Source organism: Acromyrmex echinatior, chromosome 7 (assembly GCF_024713525.1).
Source record: "Acromyrmex echinatior isolate Ae372 chromosome 7, ASM2471352v2, whole genome shotgun sequence".
In the NCBI taxonomy this organism is placed as follows: Eukaryota; Metazoa; Arthropoda; class Insecta; order Hymenoptera; family Formicidae; genus Acromyrmex; species Acromyrmex echinatior.
The window spans coordinates 10,948,401-10,973,618 of NC_141858.1; the positions used below are offsets into that span (position 1 = coordinate 10,948,401).

Here is a 25,218-nt window from a genome sequence, read left to right on the forward strand (position 1 = left end):
CGCGCGCATCCAAGTTGTTTTCACTCGAGTGCATCTATGTATCATTTTATCCTTGTTGTTCACCGAATGTTAAACGAAGATAAATATTATATTGGTGCACCCGGATAAATTTCCGAACACAGTCCAATAAACATATATTGTATATAATTTTTTCAGTAGAGGTTTGTAATGCCTAGTTCACTGAACGCGATGAACGATGAACGACGAGCGATATCCAATAAAAGTTGTGCTTTTTCTCACGTGATGACACAAAGCAAAGCTCTTATTGGATATCGCTCGTCGCTCATCGCTTATCGCGTCCAGTAGGCATGAGAGTTCACTGCTATTCGTATTCTTCTAGATCTAAAATTCTGATGATCTAAAAGAATACACCAATAACACCGAGCGTTCGTTCAACTGTTAATCCGTTGAACCAGAGAAAAGAACAAACCTATTGCACTACGTGCACTAGAAATTCAATTCAGAAAGTACAGAAATAAAGAAGAGATCTCTTAATGACAACAAATTATAACAAATTGATAGAAAAAGTGACGAAGCTGAAATCATTAAACGAGCATTTAGACATAATCGTTTTCTAAGTTCTCAAATTGTTTCAAGAGTGAATAACAGCGTTCAGTAAACATGGCCAAACATCATCCGGATTTAATCTTCTGTCGCAAACAACCGGGAGTCGGTGAGTTGAGGTTAAGTCTAACTCCTGTAAGTCAAAACAAAATATTTTATTTTAACAATTATCCTTTTTTTATTAAGCCATCGGTCGACTGTGCGAAAAATGCGACGGCAAATGCGTCATTTGTGACTCTTACGTGAGGCCGTGTACCTTGGTTAGAATATGCGACGAGTGCAATTATGGTTCTTATCAGGGACGTTGCGTGATATGCGGTGGTCCCGGCGTGTCGGACGCATATTATTGTAAAGAATGCACGATACAGGAAAAAGATGTAAGTATAGATTTTTTTTAATTCATCGATTTATCAATTACTTTGCTCCGTTAAAGCTGCATTTGCATATAATGCATTAATTAATTGATAAATTAAAAAAACATCTTTTATTTCTAATTATCTTAGATTGATCTATTCTTTTCAACTGAACTTCTTATAGAAACTAAGTAATACTAGTAAAATTATTACCAAAAATTAAATGTAAAATATTTCTTTTCTTTTTAATAATGATAGGATGTGATTTATTTAACTTAAATTGTACATAGGGTGTCCTCTAAATTTTCGCCAATCACTTTTTCAGAATTTTTTATCAACTTTTTAGTACTGCATTTTCTTATTTTTATTATGAGAAAAATACGGTATTAAAAAATTCTGAAAAAATTCTAAAAAAATTCTTAGAACTTTATAAGACGAAAATAAATAATTTTTATCTCTTGCTGTTTTTCTGTAAACTTGATAGTATTTAAGTAAAAAATTATTGAAAACCAATATTTAGCGATTTTTGGTAATTAATATCTCGTTAACCATTGCAAAAATTACATAATAATAAAGACTCAACTCAATTTAGTTCACTCTATCTACACGAAAGTGATTGGCCAAAACTTATGGGACACCCTGTATATTATATTCTTCAGAATCCGATTCTTAAATCGAAAGAGAAGCATATAATAAATTAAAATAATGTATAAAATTTTGTTAAAGGGCTATATACATTACATGTATATGTATGTGACCTATAATTTAACGTGGGATTTGAACGGCGTTAGTAATAAAAGATCTCTTAATCACCAGATGGAGTCATTTTCAACTTCTTAACGCGAAAAATCGCGTATGTGGGCGCAGGTGGGATTGAACTTCCGGTTCTACAGATAACGAGTCAATCGCACTGAGTGGCCACTCGATGTCTCGAAAGATAGTAATTAATTATTTATTGAAGTACTGAACAACAATGCTGTTAATAATTAAAATAAATAATTACTGTCTTTTAGTATTGACCAGTATTAGATTTTTGTAAATGATTTTTTGCGATTTATTCCCTTTCTAATTTTAAGAATTAGAAAAAGCTAAAAATTTAAACAGAGATTAAAGTTGATCTACAGGAACAGACGTTTTCTTTCCAATATAAAATGCCGAAAAAGTTCAGCGGAAAAGAACAGACTTTGTATATTTACAAGTTTTGTATTTAATTTATTCGCAAATTGAATATCCTAAATCGTGTTTTCAGAGAGACGGATGTCCCAAGATAGTCAACTTAGGAAGTTCAAAGACAGATCTCTTCTATGAGAGGAAGAAATATGGATTCAAAAGAAGATAATTACACTTTTTCTATATAGAATTTTTCCTAAAATAACATTACGAGAGCATCAGGTAATTTATTATTTTTATAAAAGTATCGTTACGATGGCAACATAATTTTTTGTTTCGCAATGTAATAATAGATAATTATGGATATCTTAATTTTATATTAATATTAAACTACGCTCTGTAAGCATGAATATAGTAAAGATAAAATAAATATTCAATTTGTTATATATATATATATACACATATATATATACTTTATTGTTCTTTGCTTTATAATCATTTTAAAAAATATAAGATGGTAAATAAAAATAAATTTTTTCAAAATGAAGATGCGAGGTAAATAAATTTACGTTGCACATTTGTATCAAAACTAAATGGAGCAATAAATGTAAGGTACAAACGCCTAATGCAAAATTATAGAAAGTATACATAATGTAATAATATAAAAATACAAATGTCAAAGAATATCTTTCTAAAGAAATCAAACTTATGTTAAAATTAGCAGTGGTTTTTCTGATGGCGGTAGTTCTTTCGTTTCTTGTATCTCGACGATTTCCTGTTTTATGATATTTCCTTTTTCGTCTACGTCATCGATAGATATTAAAATATTAGATATAACAGGTACGAACTTGTCAACGCTATTCTCTACCGTTTCCTCTTGTGAATCCTGTGCAGCTTCTTTCATTTCTTCTTCCGCATTATCTTCAACAATCTGGAACAAATCATTATATGATTTCCAATGGAATAAAACTATTAAATAATGTTAATGAAACTCACTTTTACTGTTGTCAGCGAGGTAGTTTGATTGAGCTCTATTTTATATTTTTTATCTGGTAAATCCGCCTCTTCGACGGGCAACATATTTTCTTCATCCACAGCCTCGTATCGAACCATCTGTAGCCTGTAACATCCGTCTTCTTCCTGCGTATAATGGAAGCGTTTGTGTCCGCTGGGCAATTGCAATCGATGGGCTTCTATAAGGTGCTTTGTCAATCTATAACTCTTTCGATATTTAATCGGGCATTCGTGGCAACAGTACCATCGCACCGCTAAACTATGTACTCGTTCTAAGTGCCTGTAATATATTTAACAATCATCAAATAAAAAATAAATCATTAATAAAGAGCTTTATGATTACCTATCCAAGGTGTAAGCTCCCTTGCACGTGTAAAGACATCCCTCGAAGTAGCAAGAAAAATTTGGTCCATTAGTATGGACAGTCATATGAGAATCAAGATCCTGTTGCGACTTGGCAGCATGCGAACACAACTGACATGGAAACGTTCTGGTTGACATGTGACGGTATCTGACGTGTTTTGCCAAGCCCGATGGCGATTCACAGCTCATGTCACATAGAGTACATTTGTAATTGAATACATGAGATCTCATGTGATCGCGCAAGATTCCTTCGGTCGGATAAAACTTGTTGCAGTGTGAACAACGGAATCCTTGCACTGTAAATTCATGATTGGAAGAAAATGAAAGAGATGCCGTATAATGAATTTATTACCTTCCAAGGGAATTTGTCGCTGGCAATGTATGTGAAATTTTGTCTTTGAGGCGAACGTGACACCGCAGTCCGGGCAGGCAATTATTTTCTCTTTGGTATGACATCTTACATGATCTCGTAATTTGTACAAGCTGGTATATTTGCCATTGCACCCGGTCCATTTGCAATCGACTCCGTCTTTGATTCTGTTGCCACGCGGGCAATCAGTCATGTGTACAGTAACATGATACAAGTACATTTGATAATTCGTGAACAGTTTCAAGCACTCTTCCCATCTACACAAATGTGGAGGTGGGGAATCTAAAATGTTCTTCCATTCTGCATCTCTATGACATTTCTGCAACAAAAATCTTTAATCTTTAACATTTATTCCACTGATGACCATGTGGTTTTCCAGCAATAGTAATCATTTCCATCTTTGTCTGAATTGTAAAAATTTATACAATATAGTTAAGCACCAAAACTTGCTTTGACTGAATACTACTCTACTGAATACTACTCACCCATTTGTGGTGAATATTTAATTTTTGTTTAAGATTAACAAACAAAAACGTAATGATCTGTTGTGTCATCTATGTTTCTTACTGGAAAATATCCATCATTACTTACAGGTAGTTTGATTTTTGCGCGAACATTGGATCCAATACACTTCAACTTAGTGTGATAGGCATGATAATTAACATGCCGTATTACTTCGTCGCCTACATCGGTGTTATATGGACAATCTTTCCACTGACACACATAGACCTCGTTGTCGTTTTTTATGCTTATCTGTATGTTAGGTATGTGACTCGAGACATGCCTCAAAAATTTATCTAAATGATTGCTGCGAAACGTGCATTCCTTCCACTCGCAAACCAGATCCAGCACCTCGTTCTTCAGTTGCGTTCCCACTTTACGTTTTTTCCCGCCACACTCTGAGACGGAGTCGAATTCCGAGTCTGTGTTGTACCAATCATCGCACTCCAATTCATCTGGCTTTTGCTTGAGGGAGTCTTCTTTGGTATAGAAACAATTCTTCTGGGATTCCACCCAGTTGCCGCATCTATCCAGCACTACTTCGTTCGCCGTCAGTTTTGCCTCTAGATCCTCCATTGTGCAAGGACAACAAATCTAACGTTGTGTCTTATACCTGGAACGAACATCTTGAGTATTAATCAAGGATACATACTTTCTAAAACTTTTAGAGTAAATTCTAGAATTGGAAAAAGATGAGAAGCAAGTTGAACCTCGGTTAAGAGTTAACTACTTGATTCTGTGAGTTGTGGAACTGGGTCTAAATAATTTAAAGTGTAATTCAATAACGATTACTCTTGTAAATCTTTACTTATACGTTACGAAAACTATACTCCTAAATTTTACAGTTTGAAGTACAGAATGCAAGTAAACCTTCGCTTTGCAGCAATTGATAGAAGAAGGTTTAAAGTTTTTTCCTTATAATTTAGAACCTCATACTCGATAAATTTTTTTAATAGAAATCTGACTCTAAAGAGTGAAAATTGAGCCAATCTTAAAAAAGTGGTTCAATTTTCAATCTTTAAGAATGAGATTTCACTCTTCAATAAAATTCACCTTAAAAGTTTTGGAAAGTGTGTAGTACCAATCATAAAGATTATACAACCGTCTAAAATTTTTTGCTTCAGGTCTAAATGATCCGTTGCTGTAATCCAGGGTTAAACGTGCAGCGCGACATGAAATGGCGATCGTGACGATCGATGGACGAAAGGATTTTGTTGAATCAGAAGCATAAGAGAAACTACCGATTCCTAACTACAATCCAGACATCGACAATGATCTCACGTCTCTGCCGCGCAGCACAACGTTCGTTTCTGGCAGTCTCACTGTACCTCACCGTGTGAATTGTGATTCCACAATCGCTATCTCTTCGTAGTGCACTGTCGTCCACTTGTCTCATTCGTCTCTCGTCATTTTGTCGATACATGTCGACATTTCGTCTGACGAGCAGTAAACTCGCTGTGCGCCTGTTCTCGTCTCCGATGAACCTTCGCGGGCGTTTCTATTCCCTCATCCGTGGATCTTCTCGAAGCGCGTGGTTTGTCGTATCGCGTGGGACGTCGCGCTATCGTCACTTTACCGCCAATTGTCCTGTGAGCGATCGCAAGGGCACAACCATCTGTGCTCTGTCTTCCGGTTATTACACTTACTTTGCCCGGCGAGAAAGAGAGAGGGTGAATCCTGACACGCTGATTCTCGCAAATTTCTCGATAAATTGTCTGGCATTTTTCTGATAGGTTAAGACTCGCTGGCTCGGATCGCGTGTCTTCTCCCCTCCCTCTGATTCGCATCGCATTGGTCTTACATGATCTTTTTTACTAGTGTAGATTTAACTTAACTGTTTATCTTTTTTTAATTCGAAAAATGATACTCGTTTTTACCAATGTAATTTAATTTTCATCTAAAGAAATTTAAAAAAAAATGAAGAGCAAGTTAAATCGAGATTAAAGTTAATCTACTGATTAGATTAATCAAAGTCCTTCAATTTCAATCAAATGATTAATGCCGTATTTCTTTTGTTTTCTTCGATCTTTACATGCTTTACAAAACGGCACCACACTAAACCTTGCGATCTATGCTGTTAAAGTGAAAAAAAATTGTTTTTACAATTAAACTTTCTTCTTTTTTTCTTGGTGTATAAATATGAAGTACATTATTATAAATTTATATTAAGCATCATAGATACAAGAATTAAATAAAAATGTTTATTAAGGCTACGGAAAATGCGGCGTGGCTGTAGTGAGAATATCAGGAAGCCGGTCTCTAGACGCACTGAAAAAGATGACAAACATATCCAAGCTGGAACCGAGGAGAGCCTTCCTGCGAAAGATACGCGATCCAGAAACAAGAGAGGTCATTGACAATGGACTTTGCTTGTGGTTTCCTGGTGCGTGCAATTCTCGCACAATTCTCACCTTTTTAATCCTCTACCATCAACTAGAATTAAAAGACATCAGAATATCAGATTTTTTTTCAGAATTTTATATAATCAGCAGCAATAAAAAAATTTGTTCTATTTCTTCAAGACTTATTGCTGATGGAAGAACTAAAATTTATGTTGTCAACGAAGAGTTAACACATTCAATGACCGACATGCTTTTATTTTTATATTTTCTTATAAATTTAAATTACAAGTACTCATATATTTTGTTTACAAATTTGATATATAAATATTTTAGAAGAGGTTCTCTAAAGAACTGCAAGAGATTTGTCCGGAATTAATTCGATTCTCCTTGAAATGTTGTTAAACGCAAAAATCTAAGAGACATGTATTTTTTTTATATCGATTCACTCTCACAATCAGATTTAAAAGATGTAAACGAGAGATGTAAACCCTTCAAGGCTAGCGCTTATATTTAATTCTTATCGATTATCAACAACACAGTCAGTTATACCAAAACTTTAGTTTTTTTTTTTTTATATACTTTACAAATTTGTATTTAGATTTTTCAAATCTATAAGAATCTAATATTTTGAATAGCCTCATCTCCATTAAGTTTTGAGGGTTTAACTCTTTAAATCTCAAATTGAGCCGATATAAAAATATATGTGATTTTAGAATTTTGTGTTCAATAACATATTTCACGGAGAATCAAATCGTTTCCTATTGTAATAGGTCCCTTGTGAATGGCGACGAAAGAAACGAGGAACCTCCTATCACAGGAATAATATCACATGTCTAATTAGGCAATTAACAACCGTTTATAGGTCCGCACTCATTCACCGGCGAGGATTCCGTGGAGTTTCATGTACACGGCGGATCAGCGATCCTGACGAAGCTGATGCAAGCCCTCTCAAGATTGCAGGTACATCCGGCGCTGCCGGGTGAATTTACCAGACGCGCCTTCTATAACAATAAGCTGGACCTGACGGAAGTGGAAGGCCTGGCCGATTTGATAGAGGCCGAGACCGAGTGTCAGAGGAAGCAAGCGCTGCTACAGGTCGATGGTATCCTGCGTAAACTCTACAATAGCTGGCGGAAAGTGCTTTCGGAGTCCGTGGCGAGTATCGAGGCGTACATCGACTTCGGTGAGGAGGATAACATCGAAAATGATGTGATACAGAACGCGCATCACGCTCTCAGACAGCTGATGCGGGAACTGGAGGAACATTTGGCCGACGGCAGACGCGGCGAAATTCTGCGCAACGGAGTGAGGACCGTAATCATCGGCGAACCCAACGTGGGCAAGAGCAGCCTGCTGAATCACCTGGTGCAGCGAAATGCCGCCATCGTTACACCCATCGCCGGCACCACGAGGGACGTCATCGAGCTGACCGCGAACATTTCGGGTTATCCTGTCTTGATAGCGGATACCGCTGGTATCACAGAGGACATCGGGGATATCGTCGAAGCTGAGGGTATCCGTCGAGCGAGAAGTCACGCGGAGAACGCTGATTTTGTAGTCGTTATGATAGACGCGTTGAAATGCGCAACCAGTGGTTTGACTTATAAAGATTATGTACGCGAATATCTATCGTCATTAGGAATACAGGAGCTGCTGGCGAAAATCGGGAGAGAACGTTTTATTGTGATAGCGAATAAAAAAGATTTATTGAAGGAGGAGGAGAAACGGCACCTCGACAACGCTGAAGCAGTTCTAGTATCCTGCAGAACGGAGGATGGTTTCCAGGACTTGCTGCGATCGCTGACAGATCACTTCAGTAATATGTACGATAGAATGAACAATAATCATTGACACTTGCATTCGTGATTATACATTCGTGGTAACATTTTGTTTAGATGCGGTGATCCATCCGCGGAGTGTCCAACCATCAGTCAAGCAAGGCACAGAAACCACTTGGATCGGTGCTTGAGACATCTGCAAAAGTACTTCGAATTTTGCGCCAACGAGCAGCACGATATGGCCATAGCGGCGGAGGAAATCCACAAAGCGATGCGGGAACTCGGAAGGATAACGGGACACGTTAGCACTGATGAAATATTAGACATTATATTCAAAAATTTTTGTATCGGCAAATAAAGCGCTGTTATTTGTATATTAAAAACGTTTTTGTGTTTTCTTATAAGATATTTTGCAACTTTTTTTAAATTGCGGAATAATTACGATCAGATAGTTAAACGTCTTTATGAACTATTTGTATTATATATGTATAACAAACGGAAGATCGCAATACTGAAAATGTATAACGTGTATTAAAGCTATCGTTTTGAAGGATATGTGAAGCATCGGTTTCTTAGCACGGAAAGAACAGTTTTGTTAAAGTATCTAAAAATTTTAGCGCCATGTCTCCTGATTTAGCTAGATACAGATCTAAAAATAATTTTGTTTGAATCAAAATAATATGTAAGACGCTTAACTTGGGACTAGAATATTAAAACTTATTGCAGCATCCATCAACATTGTTCTATATAATTATTTTGTTTAAAATAAAATTATTTTCAGGTCTGTATCTAGGCTAAATTTTTTGTTACTTCAGTAAAACCATTCTGTCTGTTGAAGAGAGAAATTAAAGTATAAAGCGTATTCTATGCATTTTTTTTTTAATTACATGATACGTTATGAGTAAACGTGATTAATTAGAACGCATTACGGTGAAATAAATGGAAAGAAGGGGGCCTTCATAAGCATCGTATGTTTATTAACAATGTTACACGCACAATCATACATAGAACAACCTTTTGCCTGATTATAAGATATCGATACCCTACGCGTTATACACTGATAGGGCTCCGTTAATGGTTTCAAGTCGTTATCTGTATGCCATGTCCGTGTTATGTGTGCTAATTGCATCTCGTTATTATGATATTTATCATAATAACTCCGCTCGCTCTCGCAAAAAAAGGATCATTCAACTTGGCGAAATAACGAAAGTAAAACAACTCGAGTGAGGGAAAGAGAAAAAAAATAAAAAAAAAGAAAAGGAAATAAGTCGTATACAAAAATTCACTTTCTATGACTCGAACGATTCCTTTACATGCCTTACAAATTTGTGATATTTGGAATAGAGAAAAACGTGTTTCTCTATTAAAAAAAAAAGAGAAAAAAAAAGATTCGAGTTGTATTATGATCGACCATTAAATGGTATTATAAACTCCATTACGCAACTACTAATGAAATTTTTCGTTTTCTAATCATGCTTATCGCGTTAATTTCATTTTTACATTGACAGCGTTCAAATTTTAACAAATATATCTTTTTCATATTGTTTGCACGGTGACTCCTCATCTCTGCTGATTAAGGATTGAATTCTCACGATTCGTTGCGAGTCACCCGTGAAATTTTATGCGCGCAGCGAGAGATCACCAACGAATATGCTATTAATATAGTATGATCAGTCCATATAAAGAAATCGAATGGCTTATAAATATATATAAAGATTTGGCGGATTCATCACGCGACTCATCACACTGCGCAGGATTCGTCGCTTATTCCTCCTATTTCTCTGGTGTCCCCTTTTTTTTATATTATATAAATCCGATGTGTAGAGTCCTCAGAGAGTAGATTGCTCGTTTGTACAATTGCATACAATAGTTTGAGATCTATCCGAAAGCAAACTGACTCGCGCTGCACGTCCGAGACGCATTTATTACGAAGATCGTTTTCATTTTCTATCTATACATGTTCTATTTTCTTTCATCCAATTTTTTTTTTATATATAAAGCCTTAAATTATTGCGCGAGATCATCCGATCTCGCAAAAGAAGCAAAACTTTGCTATGCATCAGTTCTCTTTTTCTACGGGACCGAATCAATCATGCGTAACTCTCTGTAATCCTTAAATGCTACTAAAATTGAAATTTCGTTCAATTCTTACGAAAAATCATAGTAGAATTTAAAGATTAATGCGAACCTAGAGTGAACCGCTTGAGTACATCCGTGAGTAAATTAGAATGTTACTATATAATACGTATTCTTTTACATTTCAAATATAATAATTGAATATAAGTTTTTATAGAGTATAAACGAAATCCTGATTAGAAAAATTGATAAATGTAATTAGATGTAAAAATTGAGATAAAAATCAATTACAGTATTACATTTATATTTAGGCAATATTTCTTCGTTTAAAAGGTAGATCGAATACGGATGAACGCAAGCGGTTCAGAAGGTCCTTCGTACCGTGGCAAATACGAACGAGAAAAGAGAAACGAAAGAAAGTCTGTCGAGGACCGAATCGAAGACTGGTCGATTTCTTCTCTCGCCCCTAAATGATCCACGATTCTTCCCCGCATCGGGATAGACGTCCATATTCGTCCATTTCACTCCCAGTTCTTTCTTCATCTAACATCTCTTGTACGGTGGAGGATACGAGGAAAGAAAAGCGACAGTGACAGCTCTATCATGACCTTCAAAATTAAAAAAAAATTAAAAGTAACATAATTTAAAGCTTTATGAAAAGATATGAAAGAATGTAGAACAAAGAAAAATGAAAACGATCTCGAGGACAAGTCACGAAGGTACTATAAAAGCGTAATACAGTTTAAAAATGCAACATAAGTCAAATATTTTAATATATTATAGTTTGACTGATCATACTGTATTCATAGATAAATTTGTTTGTGACTCATGAAATATATATATATATATATACGTATTGGTCCACGGATCTTTCTATTCTTAAAATGATCCTGAAGACCTGCTTTGTCTATTTCCATTTCCTTTCTTTGATAATCTTTTTTTCCTCTTATGTTTTTCTTTTATTAAATAAATTAATAATTAACTCTTTGAGACTTTTTCACATGTAATTTTTAATAATTATTCACATATCGATGTAAAGTCACTTGTTGTTAAATCATTAAAGTATTTTTATAAAAGGCGAATGACTAATTAGTGTAAAAAGAAAGCACAATATAATGAATTTAAATAAATTGAAATAGAAAAAAATTTAATTATCTAGAAAAATTAATAGAAAATGACGAAATAGATTTTTCGGATTACTTCTGGAATAGAGAGATGATATTCCTGGACCAACCGGGAATGAGAGAAAGAATAGAATGGAAGTCTTTAGTTTGATCCATGAAAGACCTTTTACTTATTCGCTTTTCTCTTTTCGTATCCTCGCTCATTAAAGGCGCTAAGTTTGACGATAATTAGATTATCGCGAGTGTCACCCAGCAATTCATTAAACGACGACAGAACAGCACTGCTGAAATGATACAATTAATTTTAATAGAATGCTAATTATGTTTGAGAACATTAAAAATTTCGGTTCAATTTCGCGAGATCGTTCAGAAAGATTCTATGAAGACGTCCATCATTCCGATCGTTTTCATTCACTGCAAACTCCGACGAAATGAAGTATCGTCAACGTTTCTCGCACCTGTTTCTCTTTATAATATTATAGCGCACCAATTTACGCTGCATAAAAGTGGAATGTGCGCGTCAAGATTAATTCCATGCAAAACTTATCAGTTTTATGAAATATAATTTTCTCTAAATCATTTTAGAGAGAACCGATTGTACCTAATAAAAACACATGTATCTTAACACACTTTAACTCGCGTTGTAAAGTCGCTCACAAATTTCGGAAAGGTCTGTCTACTTACTATTCAAGAAAGTGCAGCCCTTAGAGAAATCTAAACGAACGATCGCAAGTTATTATGCGGAAAATTATATCGGAAGAGAAGCTGTTAAAAAAAAATACAAAGATATATCGATTGAAGGCTTTTTAATGTCGGGGACAATTAAGTCGCGTCGTTCGGTTTCTCGAAATGGAATTGGCTTCGACTCGCGGAAATCTCGAAGTTAAATCGGTAACATCTCGGAACCGAAACGACGATGGTACGTCGCCGTTCTTGCGAAATACAGGAATAAAGCATGGCTGCACTTTCGGTTCCGAGGCACCGGAATTAGCGGCCGATGGCACGGATCTTCCGTACGGAAAGTAAGGGAGACGAGAAATTGCATGTTTCATCGTCTCACTTTAGCGAATGTATGTCTATACGCACATACACATTCTATACTTTGCATGTAAGTAATGCCTATTTTCCAAAGATATACGTTATGTGAAACACGCACTCTTTCGCAATCACTGAATCACGCGAGCGATTCCTACCCTCGTGTCGGCTCGCTCGGACCGGTTTTCTCCCCATTCTTCACTCCTGCCTTCTTATCGCTCGATTCACGCGTTTCTGTGATTTCTTCACCAAGCAAATTAATTATAGAAGATTTTCCAGCAAGAATACAGTGTAACACAGTGAATCTATGATTACATTTACACGACATCCTTAATCTGATCCAATCACAGTCCATTCCTCCGAGGAGCTATGATTGGCCAATTTCATAACTATGGATGTTATTAAACCTGATTAAGAGCGTCGTGTAACAGAGATTATAATTGTAACAGATACAATATGATTGGTCTATACGTTTAGATTCATAAGGAAAAGTCAAAGATCAACTGTATTGAACCACTACTCTTTTTGCACTACTATTATCAATGTTTAAGTATTTTACGTAATTATTTTGATGGCCTAACAAAATGATTTCTGTAACTAGATTTTTTGATACTTCAGTAAAACCGTTTCTTTTCCATGTATCCTTACTGGAAGCAAGGTTGGTAAAGACTAATGTTTTTTTTTTATTTTTAATAAAACATATTGCGTTTCTTCTTAAATATGTTTTTAATACTTCAAATATGTTTTAAACAGTACTATAAAAAAACTTATTTAAAACATTAAAAACATTAATTAAGCGTAATTTAAAACACATTGTTGTTTAAAACATTTAAAACATTTGTTTTTTACCAACTCTGATTGGAAGACGTTTCATCCTTCTCATTTCCGCTGATTTTATATTCTGGCATGTACACATTGAGTGAGTTTCGTTTTACGTATGATGCACATGATACATCATTTTATCCTTGTTTAAAGCCCATTCTATAATTACATAAGCGTAAAAATTAATCATAGTCGAATATTCTCCTCCTGTAATCGGTCAATTTTTACAACCACTGACAACAACGCTTACGCAATTGTAGAATGATCGAAGAGAATCAGCTAACTCTGGGAGAAGATACATTAATTCCCATTGAAAAAGAAACAAAAATGAGTCTCTCGTTCGAATGAAAAATCATTTTTTTTCTTATTTAAGACATTTAAAAAGTTATCTTCGATCAACAATCAACATTTTTATTTAAAAAAGTAAAATTAGAGCAGCTACTTTTGTCACGTAGAAAAGATATGTAGAGGATGTATGTGGAGGAAATATATTTGTCCCCACTCCTCTTTTCTCTTTCAATCTATCTTTGGGAACTCTATACACTGAAAAATTTTACTTCGTCGCCCCTGAATCGCATCCATTTTTTAGTCTCTAATCCTTTTCTCAGTCTCTTGTTCCTTTTCTCAATCCCTTGCTCTCTTTCCACTCCACTACTAAACTAAGAAGATTGAAGAGAGAAGACTGAAGGAAAGAAAGAACAAAGAGTAGAGCAAGGACTAAAAATGGCAAATGCGAATACCTATATTATAATGCTCTAGAATAACATGGATAAAATAATACATTATGTGCATCGTATGTAAAACGGAACGTGTAAATAATATATCATGTGCATTAAAACATTACAGAAACGCGCCAAATCGATCTTTGAAGAAGATGTGCATACACGATTTCGCTATAATTTTTCGCCGGTTTTTACCAATCTTCCATTGGGAAACTAATGTTCGATTATGTTGGCAACGTCAATTAATACCGATCAATCTCGGATACCGATCGATCCATGAATGATTCAAGGAGATTATGAATGATATCCTAAAAAGAATATTTTACATGCAAATTTATGATTTAGTGATGATAGTATATTATTGATGATATTAGTATAGTATTGATTCGATAAAATTACAAAAATTCTCTCCATTTTTTTTTTTTAGAAAAGCAAATATGTACAATCGTAATCAGTATTAATCGGCGTTGCTCTCGGCCCTAACGCTTATAATACTACAAATCTTTCGCTCTCTTTCATTCTCTCTCTCTCTCTCTCTCTCTCTCTCTCTCTTTCTCGCTATTTTACTGTGCCACTTTTACACAGCACTATGTACAAAAGAATATACTACTTACAGATTATCAACGGTGATTTACCGTAAAATTCCTGAACCATCGCAACTCAAAATGGCGTATGCACACGCAGATATATGTATAATTTAACAAGAAAAAAAAAAGATATCGAAAGTAAATGCCGATTGTAAGAAAACTAAAAATTATGCCGTTCGTTGGTGCTACACCAAATGCATTTGCCTAATTAAATTATTCCTTGGGAATCAATCTACAATCATTAGCTAATTCCGATCAACGTATCCCTTATTCTTCCGCTTTCCGGAACATCATACATACATAAGAAAATACGATGAATCAGAATTAGGGCTGAATTGAATTTTTTAAATAAATTTCGAAGTTCAAGTCTAAACGAATCTAGAAACGCGACGAAATGACCGGGATCCCCGCGTTTCTAAATTTATTCGACGGACCAAAGAGATATGTCACGATCCGTGAAATGCAACACCCGACGACTGGATCGGAAGTTCCCTACGGCTTTCTCGATCAAGCCGTCTCGCCGCCTGACGCGCTTCGCGTATGTTCTATTGTATATTCGCGATGTTATTCTTTTTCATTTAGTATAAAAAGTCTCATCCGGTGACACGTCAATTGGTACATAGGCAAAATCCGAAATTCGATACACATTCGACCTATATCTTAGACTCGACATGCGTACTTTAATGAAGAATCCTTAACGATTAATCCTTACACGCGTATTAATATGTGATGCTTATGAGTTTATGAGCTACCTATACTAAAGGAAAAAACATACACCACTGAAAGATTATATTTTCTTATATCCGCGATCACGCGTTATTAGCTACTCGGATCGCCGCGCAAAGCTACTTTTTTTTGTTTTTTTATTTATTTATTTTTTTTAAATCTTTTTGCACTGTGCATACGCTTAGTGGAGATGTAATGTTTCGCGGTAAATGGGAGCAAAATTTGAACGATATGCGTCGCTCTATACATGATAATAAAAATCGCTACACGACTCTGCCTCGTTCACAATTTCCTCATCCCTCTCTTCTCTAAATTCATGTAATCTCTCTCTTACGCGCACTCATCTCAGACATCATTACACCACCACCCCATATACAAATAGTGAAGCACATTAAAAACGTAGCGATAAGCTAAGTATTATGTAAGTATTGGAAAACTTCCACTAATTCTATGCAAAGTATAGCTTGTAGAATATCATTCATTAAAACTAGAACTTACATGATAATCGAGAAGAGAGAGAAGAATTCTACCTCGCCTGTACCTCGCGGGGCAATATTCCTCTCTCTATTCTCTTTCTTTTTATCTTTCTCTCTGTTGAAGCGCCGTTCCGTTCTCCACGCTCGAATACTTCTATCTTTTCCGGGATTCGTGCGCGTGAACGACTCGGAAAAGCTAATTCAATCAACATGTGACGCCACCGTCCCTATCGCGTACAGCGGTCGTGATTTAGGTACTTCATAAATAGCGTGTATCCTTGTATATCATCCCATCCTTGCAGATTCACGCTATAGAATACATTACATCGTAAAATTACAGTTGAGCTCAACTCACTATGCCCTGCCGTGTCGTTCGTATGACGAAAAAAAGCCAAAATCATCCTGCTTTTCCACATTTAAAATGCATCCTTTAAAATGTTACGTATGCGTGCCAACGTTGGGCAGGAACGTTAGCCGCATACCGTGTTTGCGTAAATTTGCCAAAGTATCGTCTGCCCGCTCGGACGATCGCGTCTCTGACTTAGATTGGCTAAAATTTATTTCAAACTGGATCATAAATTGAAATAAGTTTTACCACATCCCTTATAAGTAAGTGCGAGTAAGGTAATCTGACAAACTTCGCGTACACGCGAAATATCTGCGAAACGCTCGACACAACGATAAATAATCGATGACTCGCATCAACTCGTCTCTCTCGGGGTCAACGAATAATTTCTACGTTAAAGAATGGATAAATAGAGACGAGTATCTTACAAACTATCTTACAAACTCTATCCAGCATCCACGAATCATAATAATGTAAGGAAGTGCGACCACATTTGTTCCCAAGTTTCGCGGTGTAGTATCTAAAAAAAAAAAAATCTAAAATAAAGATCTGACGGTGTTACTTGTTGAATCGCGGTGGTCTTCTCAACCGTGTTATCAGCTCCGTCCTGACAGTCCTGGCGTAATTCGGCGTAGCGTACTGATCGGTCACCGCAATTGTACTTTGAAGACTCTGGATAAATATGGATGAGTCCTGTATTTGACCTACACTCGCTGCTGCTGCTGCCGCCGCCTGATACTGGTACTGACTGCTGGTTATGTCAGCGGTTGGGTAATGACTCGGTTGCACGAATTGCGGCGGATTCTCGTACTGCGGATACGGAATGGAACTCTCCGCGGAGAACTGCGGGATCACCGGATTGACGTTGACCGGAGTGGTGGGGTAACTTGCCGGGTCATAAGTCTGATACTGATTCAGTTGGCTGATCTGCGTGGTGTTAAACGGCGGTGACTGCGGAAACTGCGCAGTGGTATCGGAGAACAACACGTTTGCAACTGTTGGTTGAGGAAAGGGTTCCGGTCTTGGATATGGTGGGATGTTAGCCGTCACCGCACTGCTTAGATTCTGCACGCTTGGTATGCCGGGAGCAATCGGCGAAGTGCCATATCCGTGGAACGTAGTCTGTGAACGACCTGTATGATCGCTTAGATCTTTTATACCACCGCCTTGTAACGAGCCGATGATATTAAGCTTGGACTTGCCACCACCACCAGCGACGCCACCGCCACTGATGCCGCCGCCGATTGTCTCGTTACCGTGCTTGATACGTGCGTCCGTTAATAACGGGTGTCGCACGTTAACGATGCTCTGCGGAGCTCGCAGTGGCGGAAAGTTGATCGGTGCCATTTTCGGCATCGAGCTCTGCTGTTGTTCTAATGCTTTACGTGCAATCGCAAACGCGCTGTTGTCATTCCTCTGACAGGAACCAGACTGCGAATTATATGTGCTGGACGGTGTGTAGGTCTCTCTGTGTATAACCGGCGTCGCTGTCGATGATTGTTGCATAGCGAATCTTAACGGCAGATTGGTCGTCATTGATCCAGCAATGCTGGTGTTCTTGTAATCCGGACTGTTCACAGACATCGATTCCTTGTAATCCGATTGAATGGGATAATTCTTGATGTTTGAATCAGTGTCATTTGGAAATTTCTTTGGGGTGGTATAATCTCTTGGATTTTTTATCGCGTTTTCATGAACAGTGTTGCTTATACAGGTACTGACAGGCCGTACGCTACTATATGTGGAACTGCTGGATTGTTTTGCGGCGATCGATTTCGTCGTGTTGTGCGATTCGCTCGAAGACTTCGAAGTATCATTATTACCATCATGCTTTTTCATCGACGAGTTAATTTTACCAGACGCAATGTGCAAAGCAGCATCTTTGTTGCCCACTGCGGTGTTCGTTATCTTAACAGATAATTTGGATGTTCTATTCTTATTTCCCATATAAGTCTGACCGCTTTTTCCTTTGTCGAAAATCTGATTTTTGGCTGATAATACTTTGATGTTTGTATTATTGTTCTGATTATTAGATGCCAGATTATGGGGCTTGCAGGTGATAGTGACTGGCAGGAGCAAAGCGCTGGCTCACTTCTTGGTCATGATTTTCAGATATTCCAGGGCATTTTGAGCAGCACTGGCTTGAGCATCTTTACTAGTCGCGCCGCAACCATAGCAAACTGCCACTGGCAGGGTAGACAGTTGCACAAGGCACTGGAATTTACCTAGAAGATAGAATATAATGTTTAGATTATTTCTGTGTTGCAATGTTCACAAATAATTTTTATGTTTCAACATGCATAATTAAAATTGGGCAATTTTGATCAACATTTGCATCATAAAAATAGAAGTCAGAAATGATCTACATAAAGAAACAAAATAACGGAATAAATAAACAAAACGACACGGAAGAGTCACCAGAAGCACACTTGCCCTTGTTAATAATAACATAACTTCTTCCATATAATTCTAGAATTTTCCACTCGCAAGACATAAATTGTATATAAACCGTCTTTCACGATTAGAATTAGCTATTTTGTTTTTGACTCTTCAATATGTGTTTTCCAAGTCTTGAATTCTACCATTCAACTTATTGTTAATAGATATCATAATTTATATATACATCACAGTTAAATTTATTTTTTCAACTGAAGAACCTAAGCGTCAAGTGCTTCGAAAATATAATTGTAATCGAGCGTGTAAAATGTATTATCTCATTATTATAACGTGAATAAAAAAATTGATGCGAAATATTAATTGTTGTATACTGAAGATGGCCTGATATAAGATCGAAATTAACGGTCGAATAAACGTCATTTTATTGTATTCTATTGTAATCTATTAAAATATAAATATTTCACTGCTAACATCTTGCGCTCGTGGCGTATGCCTTTTTAATCACATTATTTGCATCATAATTCATGATAACATATGACACTAAGAGATGATAATAAAAAAAAGGCATAGATATCATGTAAACATTGCTAAACTTAGATAAAATACGCTTAGTAAAGTTGAACACAGATATACTTTAAAAAAAAAAAGCTAATTACAAGTAATAGTAGGAGTGATCAATAAGAGAACATATAATCTACAATATGGCAGCTTTAACATCAACTAAGAGAGCTTTGAGACAAGAAATTAAGAATATTCTTAAAGATATTAGCCTAGAAGAAAGAACAAAGCAATCTGTAAATGTGTTTAAAAAGGTGAGTCTAAGAAAAGTAAATACATTGATAATCTCCAAGAACTAGAGGCTCTTGGCTCATTGAAGAGGTTATGTTCTGAGCATGTGCAATGATTTTTGCACAATATATTTGTAATATTATTATTTGCAGCTATGTCAGTTAAAACAATATCAAAATAGCAAGAGAATTTCTTTGTATTTGAGTACTAAAGATGAAATCGACACTTTGTCCATCTTGAAACATATATTTGATATGGAAAAAGAGGTATTTGTACCGCAATATCATGGAAAAACTATGGAAATGGTAAAACTAAAGTCGATGGAGGATTATAAAAAATTACCACTAACAAAATGGAACATTAAACAACCAAGCATTACTGAAAATCAAGAAAACGCATTAGAAACAGGTAAATTTTATGATAAACCAAAGAATAATAAAAAAATAATACTATATAATAATAATTTATAATAAATTATTTTATAAAATTCATTGTTTACTAATTTTAATGATATTACTTATTTAACAATATTAATTCTTTATTATAGGTGGATTAGATTTAGTAATTTTACCGGGTGTTGCTTTCACGGCGAATGGTGAGTTTTACTCAATAAATATTACATCATTTTATAATCCTGCATGCAACTGTATTGTCTTTATTATTGATTAGGAAAACGTTTGGGACATGGAATGGGTTATTATGATAAATACTTAAAAAGGTGTTTTCAAAAAAATATAAAACCATATTTGATTGCGGTAGGATTTAAAGAACAAATACAAGAAGATATTCCTGTTAATGAGAATGATGTGCCTGTTGATATTGTACTTACTGGATAATAAATAATACAATAAAAAAATATGTACTTTTATTTTTTCTATGAAGTTATTTCTAAAACCTCATAAATCTATAAAGTATATTTATAAAGTAATTTATATATAAATAAAGTCGTTTTCATATTATATACCATTGATAAACTTACCACTGATAGATTTCTCTTCAATATCAACATAGGTTACTTCAAACTGCTGCTCTGACGCAATTTCTTGTAAAAATTGTACCAAATTTACATCCCCATCGTTGAAACAAGTGTTCTGCAATAAAATTAGAATAACTTACACGCAATCGATTGCAGTCTAAGTCGATATCATAGGGACAAACGAATAATTTCTTTCTAGCTTGATAATAAACAAGAGAACAGCAATTACAATATACATTCTTCTATTCTTCATCGGCATTTGAATACAAACCTGTAGTTGGAAAAGCTTAACACCTGTGGATGACTTGAGACTCTTGTGAAATTTCGAAACTTGGATACTATGTATTGTTGTCAGTGTTGAAATTTTGCTACCTTTCAGATCGGCATAACGGGCGTTCACATTTGCGTTTCTTTGCACAATCTATAATGGACAATTAACATACATGTAAAATTTCTTGTAAATACCTACGTTATAAAAGCTTTAACAGCTACTTCACATTTACAAAAACTTAAATGAAGTGGATATGATCCAAGCGTAATTATTCTCAAAAAGTAAATAAAATACACAAAGCTATACAAAAGTTACATTGAAATACGATATTGTCCAAGCAATGGTCCGTTATAGATTTAAACAGATCGGAAAGATAGCTTTTATTATATAAGGCTTATTCTTTGTCACTGGACTAGTTTGCATTAAAACTTTCAACATGGGAACCTCGTAATAGCGAATCACAAAGTAGCGCGAAAAATCCCTTCTATGATAAGAATAGCTTGAGTGGGGAGTAACAATAACCACTGCATTATTTTGAAGTAAAATAGGGGCAACCTCGTTATAGCGTTCACACTCCTAAACCGCACGCTATTACGAGGTTTCAGTGTATTTCATTTTTATTAAATTTCAAATATGTATCTATTTCATTTTAAGTAAAAGTATATTCAGCTACAAAGAACAGACCTATAAAGTGGCATTAAAGCCAAAATCACTTCCACTTCTCTAAATACACACACTCATCATATGCAAACATACACTTACATATACATTCAATTTAAAATAAATCATTGATCATTCACACTTAACTCTTGTGATCATGTCTGGCAGCCATTGCAGAAGTTTTATCCTTCTAATTACGTCATAATTCTAATTATGTTTTCTCTTTTTTTTTCATTTATTTAAAATTTTTCTGGATTTTAAAGGGCAATGAAAGATATTTTTAGAATAACTTTATTCAATGGAGTCAAGATAGAATGCAAAAGAGGTTGAAATATTCAAATGTTAAAATAGTGATGAATAGGGATTAACAATAGATTAAATTATCTATTCTTGCAGAGATATATAAGAATAGATAATTTTCATTATCTGATACAATAATTAAAATGAAAGCATTCTTACCTCATCCTCATCTACGCTGGGAGCTTGGTTATTCATTTCGTGTAAAGCTTGCCACATCTTATGAGCGGCATGCCTTTTAGCGACTTTTTTACTTTTGCCTTGACCGACTTCGCGATATTTTAGGATTGAACAAACAATAGTAAATTGTCGCTCATGAGGCAAGCCTTCTTCACCCTCCATCGAATATTTTGGTGGTGGCCAGTGGCGCGACATACACATTTCTTGTAAGGCTCCAATTGGGTTGTTTACTATTTTCTCTTCTCCATATGTCTGCAGTTCTTGTAAATTTTGTGAGCTACATAAAAATATACATAAAATTATTTTATCCTGCATATATTCTTGCTTACAATTTTAATTCTCTTGTAATCATATTTTTATTTTCTCCATCTGGGTGTGTGTGTGTGTGTGTGTATTTCAACTCAAATTTTAAAATCTTTACTTAAAACAAAACTCAAAATTTAAACAATGAGAAAAAAAATGTTTAAAAATATACAACTTAGCAATAAGGGAACTAGATTTTGCTCTCCTTTATTTCAGAGGAGAATGAAATTTCACCAATCCCAAAAAAGATCCAGATTACAGGAAGGATAAGTATGATGTTAAGCGCAATTCATGCTTACTCGGGTAAACTATTTGGAATTGGCGATTCTACACCATCGGTGTTCACTCCAATTAATTTATCCAACACAGCTTTTGCAGCAGCATGTTTAGCTTCTTTCTTGGACCTGCCGGTCCCCATTGCTGAAACAATTGGGTCTGTTTCTGAATAGTTATGTACTTATCAATCAACAATACATTGTTATGCATGATAATACATGCACAATGAATTTATACAAACCAACGACATCAGTAACAGTGACTCTGTATCGAAACGTAGGCTCGTGAATAGCTCCCTCGATTTGGACGAGTTCATACTTAGGTATTGTGCCTCTACGGGAAAGCAATTCCTGAAGAACAGAGACAGGTGTTTTGCTGGGTAACGACTTCATTTCCAAACGTGCCGCCTCGTGTAATGGAAGTTTCTCTAACATCATGGCATGTAATGTTACACGAACTCTATTACGACGATTGACATTATTAGAATGATTAGGAACGCCACCCACACCAGGCATCATGTTAGTAGGCCCGACCTGCGGTGGTTGATGCATTTCCTCCATTGTTGTGTTCTGAAAATCATATGTTATGAAGTCGTAACCTTCCTCCAAAGTCAGAGTAACTGATGATACACAAGGCTCAAGTCATGATGTAAAAAATAGAATTTAACGACATTCCCCCTCTCATCACTCTATTTACTTAGCAAGTTTGCTTTCCAACAAGCAACACAGTGGTCATGTCATCTTTGTTTAACATTGGCAAACAACAAGGATATAATGATCCATTGTGTTACACTGTGTCATTTGAGTCACTTATTGGAAGGCACACATAATGTCTATTTCTACCAATGTGGATAATTTGAATCTTGATTTAACTGACTTTATATATTTCTCTAATTCTAAGAATTAGAGAGAAAGAGATGAAGAGTTATTGGCAGAAACAGGTAACACAAAAATAACATTTAAGAGTTTTAAAACAAAACATATTTCGTATCCTTACATCTGTATTCATCTTAGCGAACAACGACGATGCATGTAGGAGTCAATTAGTGTCCTCGTGCGCCCTTTACGATTTCGTCCTCTTCTATCTCGCTATAAATATCGAAATCGCGATGATTACTCCGAATTTACTCTGAATTTCCGGTCGCCACGATGCGGCAATTAATACATCGTCATTAATCCGCGATCGGTTATTCCGACGAATGAAAGAGTCGGCATGCAGTGTGCGCGTGTAAAACGTGTTGGAATCGCGTCTTGTCGACGCGATCAACGATGTTTCGAGACCGCGAGGAAGACCGGCATGGCCGCCATGATTGTTATAAAACTCATCGATTGACCGTAACGGAAATACGCGTGGGATATGCCGAGGATAGGGTGTCGTCGCGCGTGGTATGCACGTAGAACGTGAACGCGGCGTTGTCTCGCGGCTCTCAGCGACGTTGACGACGGCAGGATTTTCAGAAAAACAGCCGTCGCCGACGCCGACCGGTTGCCACGCGTATATATGCGTACATATACATATATACGTTATCGTCCGCTACACCGCGGCGGTTCGATCTCACGACGGGCCCAAAGTCACCGGGGGGACAAACACGCGTCCTTCGCACTTACGATTTTCGGGGAGACGTAGCTTCGTGGAAAAAATGATGTGCCGGCTTCTCGTCAGGCCAATTCCTATGCGAAAAGCGAATCCCGCTTTTTGTGATCGATCCAAGTCTCACAAAAAGCTTGATCCGTTTGACGACAGAAAAATGGTTCACTGGTTAGCGGAGAATCCCTTCCTCGTTCGTAGCTCTACGATATCTGTGGGGGTGCCCATCCATCATGCCCATGACCCATGACCGTGTATGTGTGCATGCGCCGCCAATATGTTTCTGAAACTCGTGCGCATCTTCCGTCTGCGCAGACGCGTACCTGCGTTACCGTTGCTCGATAATGCAGTCGCTCGATTCGGTCGGTAAATGTGTATCATTTGGACGGTCGTAATCTCAATTGGCGAACGTCGTAATGCGATGACCAATCACTCGCCAAGAGATCTGTTTACGTTACTTTTGCACTTTTTGCACTAAGGTCGGAATCAAACCAGAGGTCTTATTCTTGAACACAAATAAATAATTTTTGCATATAAAAATGACAGTTCCTCGATTGTGATTGGTCGATTGTATCCGAAATTGCTACTTTACGTATGCGATATTTGTTCAAGAAAAGTGCCCCAGAATCGAAAGCGTTTATATTGCCGTAACCGTATTTCGTAATCTGTAAAAATTGACCAATCACCTTTAAGTATTCTCTTCTTACTGTCAAATGAGAGGAAAATACTTGACTGTGATTAGTCAATTTTCCTACACTTCGACCCAACTGTAACCCTCAGTGGAAATTTAGGCTGGCATCCCATAGAGCGGAAATTTACAGCGGAACGGAACAGCGCGACCAATCACAACTCTGCAGTCTTATTCTGCTTTCTTTTCTGCGATTGTAATTGGTCTTGCTGTTTCGTTTCGTAAATTTTCGCTCATGGAATGCCGATCTTAAGCCTGATGTCCACGATGCTAAAAATCGATCCGAGATCTCGGACAAAAAAAAATTAACAAATCACATTTGAACAATTTGATCACATGACCTTTGCGATTAGTCAATTCTTTCTTCATCCGAGATCTCGGACCGATTTCTAGCATCGTAGACACAAGACTTTAGGGTGCGATCCACGCTGCAAATTCTTTGAAACATTCTTTGATTGGTCAACGAAGTATTTACAACGTTAAGC

At 36.3% G+C, this 25,218-nt stretch overlaps 6 protein-coding genes across 13 annotated transcripts; 3 read left to right on the forward strand and 3 right to left on the reverse strand.

The window, feature by feature from the left end:
* The first annotated feature begins 423 nt into the window (after positions 1-423).
* Phf5a (PHD finger protein 5a) lies at positions 424-6,619 on the forward strand. 5 transcript variants are annotated; one of them, XR_015545682.1, is made up of 4 exons: positions 430-673; positions 751-941; positions 2,167-2,309; positions 6,485-6,619. XR_015545682.1 is itself a non-coding variant. In XM_087407885.1 (3 exons), the coding sequence occupies exons 1-3, from the start codon at positions 622-624 to the stop codon at positions 1,755-1,757; spliced, it is 357 nt and encodes a 118-aa protein (XP_087264011.1). In that variant the 5' UTR covers positions 424-621; the 3' UTR covers positions 1,758-2,235. The 5 variants fall into 5 exon arrangements, 3 of the variants coding, with proteins under 3 accessions (XP_087264011.1, XP_087264013.1, XP_011068502.1); XR_847207.2 differs by lacking the exon at positions 6,485-6,619 and adding an exon at positions 5,400-5,525; XM_087407885.1 differs by lacking the exon at positions 6,485-6,619 and having other exon boundaries at positions 424-673; positions 1,644-2,235.
* Hinfp (Histone H4 transcription factor) lies at positions 2,460-5,464 on the reverse strand. Its single transcript, XM_011070199.2, has 6 exons — positions 5,329-5,464; positions 4,366-4,888; positions 3,757-4,093; positions 3,385-3,700; positions 3,024-3,321; positions 2,460-2,958 (listed from the first exon to the last, which is right to left on the reverse strand). The coding sequence occupies exons 2-6, from the start codon at positions 4,849-4,851 to the stop codon at positions 2,734-2,736; spliced, it is 1,662 nt and encodes a 553-aa protein (XP_011068501.2). The 5' UTR covers positions 4,852-4,888; positions 5,329-5,464; the 3' UTR covers positions 2,460-2,733.
* On the forward strand, positions 5,697-8,778 carry LOC105154572 (5-taurinomethyluridine-[tRNA] synthase subunit GTPB3, mitochondrial). The gene is made up of 4 exons (XM_011070195.2): positions 5,697-5,907; positions 6,485-6,658; positions 7,480-8,440; positions 8,513-8,778. Exons 1-4 carry the CDS (start codon positions 5,697-5,699, stop codon positions 8,751-8,753), a joined length of 1,587 nt encoding a protein of 528 aa, XP_011068497.2. The 3' UTR covers positions 8,754-8,778.
* Positions 8,779-9,351: 573 nt separating this feature from the next.
* On the reverse strand, positions 9,352-18,256 carry LOC147909179 (uncharacterized). Its single transcript, XM_087407855.1, has one exon. It carries the CDS (start codon positions 18,254-18,256, stop codon positions 16,868-16,870), a length of 1,389 nt encoding a protein of 462 aa, XP_087263981.1. The 3' UTR covers positions 9,352-16,867.
* A 37-nt stretch (positions 18,257-18,293) lies between these two features.
* On the reverse strand, positions 18,294-24,315 carry LOC105154577 (protein Loquacious). Of its 4 annotated transcripts, none has more exons than XM_011070205.2 (8): positions 24,066-24,315; positions 23,455-23,546; positions 22,700-23,027; positions 22,482-22,602; positions 21,862-22,156; positions 20,743-20,892; positions 20,475-20,586; positions 18,294-18,534 (listed from the first exon to the last, which is right to left on the reverse strand). In XM_011070205.2, the coding sequence occupies exons 2-8, from the start codon at positions 23,464-23,466 to the stop codon at positions 18,398-18,400; spliced, it is 1,155 nt and encodes a 384-aa protein (XP_011068507.2). In that variant the 5' UTR covers positions 23,467-23,546; positions 24,066-24,315; the 3' UTR covers positions 18,294-18,397. The 4 variants fall into 4 exon arrangements, with proteins under 4 accessions (XP_011068507.2, XP_011068506.2, XP_087264001.1 ...); XM_011070204.2 differs by having other exon boundaries at positions 22,482-22,617; positions 24,066-24,314; XM_087407875.1 differs by lacking the exon at positions 23,455-23,546 and having other exon boundaries at positions 22,482-22,617.
* Mthfs (methenyltetrahydrofolate synthetase) lies at positions 19,307-20,363 on the forward strand. The gene is made up of 4 exons (XM_011070201.2): positions 19,307-19,518; positions 19,648-19,903; positions 20,043-20,090; positions 20,165-20,363. Exons 1-4 carry the CDS (start codon positions 19,408-19,410, stop codon positions 20,329-20,331), a joined length of 582 nt encoding a protein of 193 aa, XP_011068503.2. The 5' UTR covers positions 19,307-19,407; the 3' UTR covers positions 20,332-20,363.
* Positions 24,316-25,218: the final 903 nt, after the last annotated feature.

Bases quoted from the DNA above. Each gene is read 5' to 3' on its own strand.
- Phf5a (XM_087407885.1), top strand. From the start codon at position 622: ATGGCCAAACATCATCCGGATTTAATCTTCTGTCGCAAACAACCGGGA. The intron at 674-750 runs GTGAGTTGAGGT...TTTTTTATTAAG, and splicing joins TCGCAAACAACCGGGAGTCG to CCATCGGTCGACTGTGCGAA. The intron at 942-1,643 runs GTAAGTATAGAT...ATTTTGTTAAAG, and splicing joins GCACGATACAGGAAAAAGAT to GGCTATATACATTACATGTA.
- Hinfp (XM_011070199.2), bottom strand. From the start codon at position 4,851: ATGGAGGATCTAGAGGCAAAACTGACGGCGAACGAAGTAGTGCTGGAT. The intron at 4,094-4,365 runs GTAAGTAATGAT...TTTTTGTTGCAG, and splicing joins GCGCAAAAATCAAACTACCT to AAATGTCATAGAGATGCAGA. The intron at 2,959-3,023 runs GTGAGTTTCATT...GATTTGTTCCAG, and splicing joins CCTCGCTGACAACAGTAAAA to ATTGTTGAAGATAATGCGGA.
- LOC105154572 (XM_011070195.2), top strand. From the start codon at position 5,697: ATGTCGACATTTCGTCTGACGAGCAGTAAACTCGCTGTGCGCCTGTTC. The intron at 5,908-6,484 runs GTTATTACACTT...ATGTTTATTAAG, and splicing joins CATCTGTGCTCTGTCTTCCG to GCTACGGAAAATGCGGCGTG. The intron at 8,441-8,512 runs GTACGATAGAAT...CATTTTGTTTAG, and splicing joins ACAGATCACTTCAGTAATAT to ATGCGGTGATCCATCCGCGG.
- LOC147909179 (XM_087407855.1), bottom strand. From the start codon at position 18,256: ATGGGAAATAAGAATAGAACATCCAAATTATCTGTTAAGATAACGAAC.
- Mthfs (XM_011070201.2), top strand. From the start codon at position 19,408: ATGGCAGCTTTAACATCAACTAAGAGAGCTTTGAGACAAGAAATTAAG. The intron at 19,904-20,042 runs GTAAATTTTATG...TCTTTATTATAG, and splicing joins AGAAAACGCATTAGAAACAG to GTGGATTAGATTTAGTAATT. The intron at 20,091-20,164 runs GTGAGTTTTACT...ATTATTGATTAG, and splicing joins TGTTGCTTTCACGGCGAATG to GAAAACGTTTGGGACATGGA.
- LOC105154577 (XM_011070204.2), bottom strand. The intron at 20,893-21,861 runs GTAAGAATGCTT...TGTCCATTATAG, and splicing joins CCAGCGTAGATGAGGATGAG to ATTGTGCAAAGAAACGCAAA. The intron at 18,535-20,474 runs GTAAGTTTATCA...TCTATCTTCTAG, and splicing joins TGAAGAGAAATCTATCAGTG to GTAAATTCCAGTGCCTTGTG.